The 12,044-nt window shown below is 44.9% G+C and overlaps 1 protein-coding gene across 1 annotated transcript in view; it reads left to right on the top strand.

Annotated features, from left to right (window-relative positions):
- The window catches only part of LOC124544997 (pacifastin-like protease inhibitor cvp4), a 53,655-nt gene that overhangs the window by 14,668 nt on the left and 26,943 nt on the right, over positions 1-12,044 (top strand). The window contains exons 2-3 of the mRNA XM_047123753.1: positions 4,343-4,453; positions 10,135-10,293. Of these exons, the coding sequence (XP_046979709.1) occupies positions 4,343-4,453; positions 10,135-10,293 (270 nt within the window). The remainder of the gene's footprint in view (positions 1-4,342; positions 4,454-10,134; positions 10,294-12,044) is intronic.

The raw sequence follows: 12,044 nt of genomic DNA, 5'->3' as shown, positions 1-12,044 counted from the left end.
TCCTCATTTATAACTGACATAGGTGATCCAGAATCGATTACTGCTGAAAATTTGGATGATCCAATCTTTACTTCAATGACACGGTGGGAAATGGTTTTTTGAATAACTGGTTTTTCCTGCAAAAGAGTGTCTCGGATGTCGTCAAAAGTAATAACATTTTCGTGAACAACATTCTACGTGTCAAAAGTATTGCTTACGTTGCTGAAAGATTCAGTCTGTACTCTACCTAGTCAAATTATTTCTGACGTGTTGTTATTTGCGCGAGGATGCTGTGGCATTTCGACTGTTTGTACTGTTCTGTTATTTTGTCCTGACGTATTAGGTTCGGGATGATACCGACTGTCTGGTTCATTCATGATAATCTGTTGTTGTGGTTGATTCTACTGCTGGTAAGACCGACTGTTATTAAATGTACGCTGAAAATAGTGCTCATTACTTTTACGTCTGTCATGATAGTCATTGCTATACGGCGCGTTGCGATAGGAATTGAAATGATATGTTTTCTGTACGTAGTTATTTCCTTGTTGCTGTGCATTACTATTTGGTGTAGCCGACGCTATACGTGTAGGCGGCGAAACATTAAAGTTTGGTTGACCTTGCACATTACATTGTTGGTTGGGTATGCTAACCAGCTGGTTTTGTTGCTGTTGTTGGGAACAACCTCTATTGTTACCAAAATGTGGTTCTTGTTGCTGATAATTTTGACGATACTGATAATTAAAATTTTGTCTGTTATTAAAGTTCTGGTGGTTGTCGTTCCTGGAGCGTTTATTATCTTTGCTATTGAAATAGCGTGGCTGATCGTAATTACTGTATGTTGGTTGGCCTTGGTTATAATGTGAAAAATTTTTCTTTATGAAGGAATAATCTGATTGCTGAACTTCCAAAAGCTGTAACAGATCTCTGAATGCCGAAATATTTTCTTTCTGCTGACCTGTCAAAAGTGATACTCTTAATGATCGTGGTAATTTAGAAATACATAATTGGATAAGTGCAGATTCACTGTATGGTTCACTTAAGTACTGGTTTTGTTGGACCATGTGTTCAAAAAATTGCGTGACAGTGGGAAAATTTGAGTTCTCATAATTCGGTAAACTAATTAATTGATCCTTGATTCCACGCTGTGTCGTCTTCGACCAATACGCTGACAGAAAAGCGTTCTGAAATTCTTCTACCGAGTAGCTTTGTCTCGCGATCGGTCTCATACGAGTTGCCGGTTCGCCTTTCAAAAAACTGCAAATAAATTCAAGTTTGTGTGTTACGGGCGAGGTTGGTGGAAAAGCAAAGCTAAATTGTTGTATCCAATCCAAGGGGTGAATCCGTGTTCTGTCATTTTTAAATACCTTCAATTTTCTCACGGATAGAAAGTGCTTATAATCAAAATTATCGTCTCTGTATGTATGAACAGGTTCAGGGTTGAATGATAATCTGTTTGTCTGTGACTGTTCGGATTCTAAGTCACGTAGTCTCTGCAAATTACCTAAATTATACTGGCTATGTGAGTGTGAGAAATGTTCGGAATGTGGCGTATGCTGTGCCGTGTTAGAGGTTGAAACATTTTTCATCTCTGTCACTTCTTGCTGTATCGATGACAATTTTCTACGTAATGTATTATTGGACGAACCTATCTCACTGATCGTCTGCTGCAAATTTTGGAATTCGGGTGTTTGGTTAAACGAAACTGGTGACGTAACGTCTGATTTGGTGTCATTATTATTTTCGATAACATCAATACGACTGGCCAATTCATCACACTTTTCAGTCAGTGCTTTTACCTCATCATCGTTTTTAGTATCACAAGCATTAATTTGTTTTTGTATTTTACGTGTGGTTTTGTTCAATTTCTTAACGTCTGCTTTGATGGCATCGGGATCCTGTATTAATTCCAACTTTTCAAGTCTGTTGGTCATTGTCTGAAAGTCTAATGTGTGTGTGTCTGTTTTTGTTCTAAAATCGGAGATTTCATCATGCAATTCGGTGTTCAACTGTTTGATTTCGTCTGATACTGTAGCGATATTGTTGTCTACGTATGTTTTTGCTTTCATAAACAGTTTACGCTTTTCTTCCTGTCTCTGTGCAGTAGTTGTTTCCATGACTTGTTGCTTTACTTTATTCTCTTCCTGTATAAATTTACGGTAACGCGTTTCACTGATTTGCAGGTGGTGATTAAAACGTTCGTCAATTAGGCTGTTTTGCTGTTCAAATTTCTTGTCGAATTTCGCATCCAGTGTGCGTGAAAGTTCTGCTGACATTAATTTAAACTCGTCGCGTAACTGTGTTGCGTTTTCGGAACATTGTTTAGCGACTGCACTAATTTCATCTCTAAGTAATTTAGTTGTGGCTGCATGTGTATTACTTAATTCTTGTGCCACAGATCTAATTTCTTCACTACTATTCCTGGCACAAGCATTAATTTCCTCACGTAATTGTTCTTTAGTATCATGACGTTGCACGGCAACGGCTGTAATCTGTTCACTAAGTTGTTTGTTCGGTTCTTTAAGTTGTTTGAAATTGTTGTCTTGTTTTTCATTCGACTGTTTGAGATTTTCATTAAGTTGTAGCAATAATGCCATAACTCGATCCGTGTCAAAATTAGCTGCTGTACTGCACTGACACCCTTTGTTTCCTGTTAGCGAGGTATGACTTGAACCATTTTGCAGAACTGCCCGTCACACCATAGAATTCCAATTTATTTAAAAGGATGTTGTGGTTCACACAATAAAATGCCTTTGACAAACCACAGAAAATACCCGCTGCTTGTAATTTTTCACTGTAGGTGTAAATAGCCTACTCGATAGCAGAACCCTTCAGAAATCCAAACTGTGTTCTTGATAATATGTTATTTGTGGGCAGATGGTTGAGAAGCAGCCTGCACATTACTTTGTCTAAATTTTTACGATTCCAGTCGCACGATGATGTGCAACAGGCGGTTGCGGACTTCTTTATACAACAGGATATTGTGTTTTACCAAACGAGTGTATCTTCAACCTGGTTGTGGGGTGATTGCCTCAGTGCTCAGGGCGATTTTATATGATTGGCTTACCGATTCAGGAGCGTATGGCATTAGAACGGAAACGTTTCGATCGCCCCTTGTAAAAGTTGCTTTGTTCCACACACTAAGCAGGCGTTTGCAGTGCAGCAGTTCACATTTCAGGCCGATGAATGGGATTTGGAATGGCGTACAGGCTATACTGATATCCAGAATAGGAAGAACAATCTGTATGGAATACAACCTTTCGGTCCCTACAGGTCTAATGGGCTGCTGCGTTACATTTTTTCACAATGCGCTGGAACTGCTAAGCTCCGTCAGTAAATCTACATCTACATCTACATTTATACTCCGCAAGCCAGCCAACGGTGTGTGGCGGAGGGCACTTTACGTGCCACTGTCATTACCTCCCTTTCCTGTTCCAGTCGCGTATAGTTCGCGGGAAGAACAACTGCCGGAAAGCCTCCGTGTGCTCTCGAATCTCTCTAATTTTACATTCGTGATTTCCTCTGGAGGTATAAGTAGGGGTAACTAATATATTCGATACCTCATCCAGAAATGCACCCTCTCGAAACCTGGACAGCAAGAGCTCCTCTCTTGGTGAGTCTGCCACTTGAGTTTGCTACACATGTCTGTAACGCTATCACGCTTACCAAATAACCCTGTGACGAAATGCGCCGCTCTCCTTTGGATCTTCTCTATCTCCTCTGTCAACCCGACCTGGTAAGGATCCCACACTGATGAGCAATACTCAAGTATAGGTCGAACGAGTGTTTTGTAAGCCACCTCCTTTGTTGATGGACTACATTTTCTAAGGGCTCTCCCAATGAATCTCAACCTGCCACCCGCCTTACCAACAATTAATTTTATATGATCATTCCACTTCAAATCGTTCCGTAAAGGTCTAAGAGATTTTTACCTTCTTCGCGGAGGATTGTGCACACTTTAAGGTGGCTGCACTGAAGGAGGTGGGTTGATAGGGCTTTCCAGCCTACATAGCTCCTCCTACCCCGTGGCCCTCTATATGGAGGAGGGGGGAGGGGGGGCTGGGGGCTTACATCGCACGCACCCCACAGCACCCTCTGGCAGCAGCGCCAGCTTAGGAGTTAACTGAAAGGGTGAACAATCGCGAAGGAGGAGGAGATTAGTGTTTAACGTCCCGTCGACGACAAGGTCATTAGAGCCGGAGCACAAGCTCAGATTAGGGAAGGATGGAGAGGAAAAACGGCCACCCCTTTCGAAGATGGCCGGACATGGTTTGAACTGTCGTCCTCGCGAATGCGCGTCCAGTGTACTAACAACTGCGCTACCCTGCTCGATGTGAACAGTCCTAACAATGATGCTGTTTTTCAGAATGCACTCCTGGCGAGACGAAGCAACTGGACTGCAACACATGCTTCTGCACCAATTCCGGCTTGTGGGGATGCACGCTCATGGCGTGCCGCCCTTATACTCTGCAGCCAGGTCTGTATTAGTGGCTTTACATCTCATGTTGCTCAGCGACTTAGCTTTAAGTGGAAGTTTTGTGGTAAAAACCAAGAAGATACTATCAATTGATTCGAAATGTTCTGTGTTTTCGTATCATTATACTTATATGTGAAACAATAGAGGGCAAAAATCCAACGACTGACTCAAGCTTTTCGACTAGACGCGAAGTTTAGCATCCTCTTTGTTTTTCAAACGGTTCAAGTTATCGAAAAGATGTTTCCTGCCAATGACAGTACACAGTGGGGCATGTAACTCTATGGGGCAGTGGAAAGAAAACGAGACACATGGAAAAAAGTAAAGAAACTATTTATTATTTCAAAAGTAATCACCATAATTGTTAATATATTTATCCCACTGTGACACAAGATGGCCAGTTTCTTCAATGGAACAATATTTGGGGTGTCTACGGAACCATGATTGCGCCCAAGCGTGCACCTCTTTGTCTGAAGCAAATCAGCGGCCACGAAAGTTTTTCTTCAGGGCTCCAAAATCGTAAAAACCTCAAGGGTAGAGATAGGAACTGTATGGACGATGTGTAAGAGCTTCCCAGAGAAGTTTCTGCAAAGTAGTCGACACAGCGAGACCTTCAGAGGTAGTGGTCCGGATTGCTGTACACACCGGCATCTCTAATACCCAGCAACACGTTCCCTTGCACTGATGAATGCCTGTAATCATCGTGGCATACTATAGACAAGTTCATCAAGGCACCGTTGGTCTAGATTGTCCCACTCCTCAACGCGATTCGGCGTAGATCTCTCACAACGTTTGGTGAGTCACGTAGTCCATAAATATCCCTTTTAATGTACCCCACGCATGTTCCATAGGGTTTATGTCAGGAGAACATGCTGGCCACTGGAGTCTAGCGATGTCGTTATCCTGAAGGAAGTTATTCATGAGATGTCCACGATAGGGGCGCGAATTGTCGTCCATGAAGACGAACGCCTCGCCAATATGCTGCCGATATGGTTGCACTATCGGTCGGAGGATGGCACTCACCTACCGTACAGCTGTTACGGCGCCTTCCCTGACCACCAGCGGCGTACGTCGGCCCCACATAATGCCACCCCAAAACAGCAGGGATCTTCCACCTTGCTGCACTAGCTGGACAGTGTGTCTAACGCGTTCAGCCTGACCGGCTTGCCTCCGCTCATCGGTGAAGGGAACGTGATGTCAATCCTGAACGGTCCATTCGGCATGTTGTTGGGCCCATCTGTACAGCGCTGCATGGTGTCGTGGTTGCAAAGATGGACCTCGCCATGGACGTCGAAAGTGAATTTGCGCATCATGCAGCCTATTGCGCACAGTTTGAATCTTAACACGACGTCCTGTGGCTGCACGAAAAGCATTATTCAACATGGTGGCGTTGCTGTCAGCTCCGAGCCATAATCGGTAGGTAGCGGTCATCCACTGCAGTAGTAGCCCTTAGACGGCCTGAGCGGGGCGTGTCATCGACAGTTCCTGTCTCTCTGTTTCTCCTCCATGTCCGAACAACATCGCTTTGATTCACTCCGAGACTACTGGACACTTCGGTTGTTGAGAGCCCTTCTTGGCACCAAGTAACAATGTGGACGCGATCGAAACGCGGTATTGACCGTCTAGGCATGATTGAACTACAGACTGGGCCCGTCAACACCAATATTGGGCTTTTGGTGACTGGGAACATGTTGCCTGGTCGGAAGAGTATCGAGCGGATGGACTTGGACACTGCATGTCAACTGGGGGCTGTTCAAGTTGGTGGAGGCTCCGTAATGGAATGGAGCGTGTGCAATTGGAATGATATGGGTCTCCTAATACGTCTGGATACGACTCTGACAGGTGACACGTGCGTAACCATCCTGTCTGGTGATCTGCAGCCGTTCATGTCCATTGTGCATTCCGACGGACTTGGGCAACTCCAGCAAGACAATGCGACACCCCACACGCCCATAATTGCTACAGAGTTGCTCCAGGAACACTCTTCTGAGTTTAAACACTTCCACTGGCCACCAAACTCCCCAGACATGACCATTATTCAGCATATCTGGAATGCCTACAACATGCTGTTCAGAACCCATCACCACCCCTCGTACTCTTACGAATTTATGGACGGCCCTGCAGGATTCATGGTGTCAGTTCCCTCCAGCACCACTTCAGGCATTAGTAGAGTCCGTGCCACGTCGTGTTTCGGCACTTCTGTGTGCTCGCGGAGTCTCTACACGATATTAGGCAGGTGTTCCTTTGGCTCTTTCTTTAAAACTACCAAGTAACACCACGAATTTATATTAGTGTCAGTCGTAGGAAGGTATGCTAGTGTGTGGGTTCATAGCCGCCAACTTCATTAGGAGAGTTCAACAAGGTTTTTTATTGAGACTAAACGATGCATAGTGTACAAATCCCATTGATGCATTATTGATGACTCTACAAATATATCCGCTGGACTCTGAAATCAGCAACAGATGAGTCTTATATTCTTTAGTGAAAGACAGTTTAATGTAAGTACAGAAAATACTTCGAACTGAGCCAAAACGAATTAGTAAATATAGGATAGCGTCTTACAATTGTGACAGAATAAATGGGACACATCAGACTCTGTCAAGATATACTATCAGTTTCTTTTTAACATCAGGGATAGACTAAAACTAAGATTTCTGTGCCTATGGAACAGACTGATATGTTACCTGATCTGTCATAGCCTGTATGCAGCGGGGTACCGTAGGTCTCTAGAAGAGCATAGCGTACCACAGGATTGGAAAAGGGCACAGGTCATCCCCGTTTTCAAGAAGGGACGTCGAACAGATGTGCAGAACTATAGACCTATATCTCTAACGTCGATCAGCTGCAGAATTTTGGAACACGTATTATGTTCGAGTATAATGACTTTTCTGGAGACTAGAAATCTACTCTGTAGGAATCAGCATGGGTTTCGAAAAAGATGGTCGTGTGAAACCCAGCTCGTGCTATTCGTCCACGAGACTCAGAGGGCCATAGACACGGGTTCACAGGTAGATGCCGTGTTTCTTGACTTCCGCGAGGCGTTGGATACAGTTCCCCACAGTCGTTTAATGAACAAAGTAAGAGCATATGGACTATCAGACCAATTGTGTGATTGGATTGAAGAGTTCCTAGATAACAGAACGCAGCATGTCATTCTCAATGGAGAGAAGTCTTCCGAAGTAAGAGTGACTTCAGGTGTGCCGCAGGGGAATGTCATAGGACCGTTGCTATTCACAATATACATAAATGACCTTGTGGATGACATCGGAAGTTCACTGAAGCTCTTTGCAGATGATGCTGTGGTGTATCGAGAGGTTGTAACAAGGGAAAATTGTACTGAAATGCAGGAGGATCTGCAGCGAATTGACGCATGGTGCAGGGAATGGCAATTGAATCTCAATGTAGACAAGCGTAATGTGCAACGAATACATAGGAAGATAGATCCATTATCATTTAGCTACAAAATAGCAGGTTTGCAACTGGAAGCAGTTAATTTCATAAATTATCTGGGAGTACGCATTAGGAGTGATTTAAAATGGAATGATCATATAAAGTTGATCGTCGGTAAAGCAGATGCCAGACTGAGATTCATTGGAAGAATCCTAAGGAAATGCAATCCGAAGACAAAGGAAGTAGGTTACAGCACGCTTGTTCGCTCACTGCTTGAATACTGCTCAGCAGTGTGGAATCTGTACCAGATAGGGTTGATAGAAGAGATAGAGAAGATCCAACGGAGAGCAGCGCGCTTCGTTACAGGATCATTTAGTAATCGCGAAAGCGTTACGGAGACGATACATAAACTCCAGTGGAAGACTCTGTAGGAGAGACGCTCAGTAGCTCGGTACGGGCTTTTGTTAAAGTTTCGAGAACATACCTTCACCGAGGAGTCAAGCAGTATATTGCTCCCTCCTACGTATATCTTGCGAAGAGGCCATGAGGATAAAATCAGAGAGATTAGAGCCCACACAGAAACATACCGACAATCCTTCTTTCCACGAACAATACGAGATTGTAATAGAAGGGAGAACCGATAGAGGTACTCAGGGTACCCTCCGCCACACATCGTCGGGTGGCTTGCGGAGTATGGATGTAGATGTAGATGTAGATATGCTACACATCTGTTCAAAACATAGATGAATGATAGTTGCACCTGCGGTAGTGTGGGCACTCCAGAGCACACGTTGCAGGATTGTGCACACTATAGAGGTTCAGTGGGGTAATGGTTGGCAGGCATTAAGGAGACTGCATCGCAAAAGAGCACTGTGGAATGGGTCGACCTGACGATTCTAGGAAGATCTGCAGCTACAGTGTCCAGAAACGTCAACGAGGGCTTCACAGGGCAGAGCGGTTTCATCCAGACAAGATAGCATTCTTTACACATGGGGAGAATGCAATTGAGGTCGGCAACAACCGGATGAAACGGTTTTCAGGAATGTGCAAGCTTTTACGGAAACGGGTATTTAAAGAAGTTACAGTGAATGGTGTAATAGATTGTCACTGTGGAAATGCTGCTTACCCGTTGTCCTACACCCAACGAATCCATTCGATAATGGCTGTTCCCTGTGGTAGGTTGTGGGCTGATCCAGTGGCGGAAACAAATTGCCGTGACCCACCTCGCAGCCCCTTTAAGCATAGTCTACCCGTTAGCAGCAGGTAGTATCGGTACTGCATATTCACAAGGCGAAGCCCTGACTACAGGAATCGGGCGACTCTTCGCAGAGGTTACCAACGTCAAGGGATTACGTTACACATCACTCGCAAGTACAGACTATCACGTAAGGCTCGATCCCCGTGATTCATTTGGCAGTCATTTCTGAACTGCGGCTCGCGAATGAAGGCCTGGAGTTCAGGAGGAGAGTGAGGTTTCAGTCTGAGTCTTCGAGTGGGTCACCAGCCGACCACGACAGCTCCAGCATCAGACCGAAGCGAGACACTCTTCGAGAGTGTCTACAACAGGATAGATATTCACTGTAAAACTGCATTTCATCTCTGACAGGACTGTTATGGACTTCCGTATATTTACGTTCTTGTAATAAAATATGTCTTTCGATCAGTGTGGTGTAATCATTTCGGCAGCGATGTTACTGGAAGGCGTGCGTGATGTGGAGGTGACTGATATGAAGATAGAAGTAGCGCCTCAGTGCCACTGGCATCAGCGGCATCATGATGAAGTAGACACATCAGTATGGATATATCAGAATGTTCACTGTGAAGTGGGCAAAAATTGTATCAGTTTCCCTTATAGAATCAGAAATTCCCAACATTGATACTAGAAGCTGCGTAATTTGTTAAGGTGATATAGTTTTGTAGTGTCAGAAAGTAGATTTTTTCGATTTTCCTGTTTTTTTGGTTGTAGTATTAGTTTTCTTTTCTAGTATTTCTGAAAAATCAGAATGTTATGGCTTTGTAGTATTGTAAGCACCAGATAGGAATAGTGATTGTATTTTTTCTGCAGGAAAAAGTGAGTTTTTTGGCCTATATTAGCATTCCATACAACAGACTAATCGTGAAGATCAAATCACTAGTAAATAAGTACCGATAATGTAAAAAATACCTCATAACCATATCAAAAATGGATGTAAGATTTATTTTGTTCATTTTTTTCTGTCCTATGTTGCAGCTCACGTCTCATCAACAGCTCTCGGCTGTCGACCTGTAGCTAACAGAAAGTTTTCTTCATCTAGTTCCGACACCTGGCGAGGAGGCAACCAGAGTGAGACGGTCTGAGGGACACTGCACGCCCAACACGACGTTCAAGAAGGAATGCAACACGTGCTCCTGCAACAGGGACGGCACAGCGGCCGTCTGCACGCTCAAGGCCTGCCTCTCGCGCTCCAAGAGGGGTGAGTGTCTCACAGGGGCGTCTCGACAGCTAACGAGGTTGCCGCAGGTCTTACCTCTACACTCTGCGAAACGTTACCAAGGGCGATGTAGAATATTTTTTCCACCACCATGAACGTGAAGAGGCCCACTGCTCTTTTTCAAATTATTTTTAGTTCAGTTCCCTTCAAAGCAGTATCTTAGGAGTTGTATGCAAAGCTTTCAGCTACACTACTGACCTTTAAAATTGCTACACCAAGAAGAAATGCATATGATAAACGGGTATTCATTGGACAAATATATCATACTAGAACTGACACGTGATTACATTTTCACGCAATGTGGGTGCATAGATCCTGAGAAATCAGTACCCAGAACAAGCGCCTCCGGTCGCAATAATGGCCTTGATACGCCTGGACATTGAGTCAAACAGAGCTTGGATGGCGTGTACAGGTACAACTGCCCATGCAGCTTCAACGCGATACCACAGTTCATCAAGAGTAGTGACTGGCGTATTGTGACGAACCAGTTGCTCGCCCACCATTGACCAGACGTTTTCAGTTGGTGAGAGATCTAGAGAACGTGCTGGCCAGGGCAGCAGTCGAAGATTTTCTGTATCCAGAAAGGCCCGTACAGGACCTGCAACATGCGGTCGTGCATTATCCTGCTGAAATGTAGGGTTTCGCAGGAATCGAATGAAGGGTAGAGCCATGGGTCGTAACACATCTGAAATGTAACGTACACTGTTCAAAGTGCCGTCAGTGCGAACAAGAGGTGACCGAGACGTGTAACCAGTGGCACCCCAAACCATCACGCTGGGTTCAAAATGGTTCAAATGGCTCTGAGCACTATGGAACTCAACTGCTGTGGTCATAAGTCCCCTAGAACTTAGAACTACTTAAACCTAACTAACCTAAGGACATCACACACATCCACGCCCGAGGCAGGATTCGAACCTGCGACCGTAGCGGTCGTGCGGTTCCAGAATGTAGCGCCTTTAACTCTCGGCCATCACGCTGGGTGATACACCAGTATGGCTATGATGAATACACGCTTCCAATGTGCGTTCGCCGCGATGTCGCCAAACATGGATGCGACCATCATGATACTGTAAACAGAACCTGGATTCATCCGAAAAAATGACGTTTTGCCATTCGTGCACCCAGGTTCGTCGTTGAGTACTCATCGCAAGCGCTCCTGTCTGTGATGCAGCGTCAAGAGTAACCGCAGCCATGGTCTCCGAGCTGATAGTCCATGCTGCTGCGAACGTCGTCGAACTGTTCGTTCAGATGGTTGTTGTCTTGCATACGTCCCCAGCTGTTGACTCAGGGATCGAGACGTGGCTGCACGATCCGCCACACCCATGCGGATAAGATGCCTGTCATCTCGACTGCTAGTGATACGACGTCGTTGGGATCCAGCACGGCGTTCCGTATTGCCCTCCTGAACCCACCGATTCCATATTCTGCTAACAGTTATTTTACCTCGACCAACGCGAGCAGCAATGTCGCGATACGATTAACCGCAATCGCGATAGGTTACAATCCGACCTTTATCAAAGTCGGAAACCTGATGGTACGCATTTCTCCTCCTTACACGAGGCATCACAACAACGTTTCACCAGGCAACGCCGGTCAACTGCCGTTTGTGTATGAGGAATCGGTTGGAAACTTACCTCATGTCGCCACGTTGTAGGTGTCGCCACCGGCGCCAACCTTGTGTGAATGCTCTGAAAAGCTAATCATTGGCATATCACAGCATCTTCTTCCTGTCG

Source organism: Schistocerca americana, chromosome 8 (assembly GCF_021461395.2).
Source record: "Schistocerca americana isolate TAMUIC-IGC-003095 chromosome 8, iqSchAmer2.1, whole genome shotgun sequence".
Taxonomy (NCBI): domain Eukaryota; kingdom Metazoa; phylum Arthropoda; class Insecta; order Orthoptera; family Acrididae; genus Schistocerca; species Schistocerca americana.
This window is presented reverse-complemented; position numbering and strand designations above follow the sequence as displayed.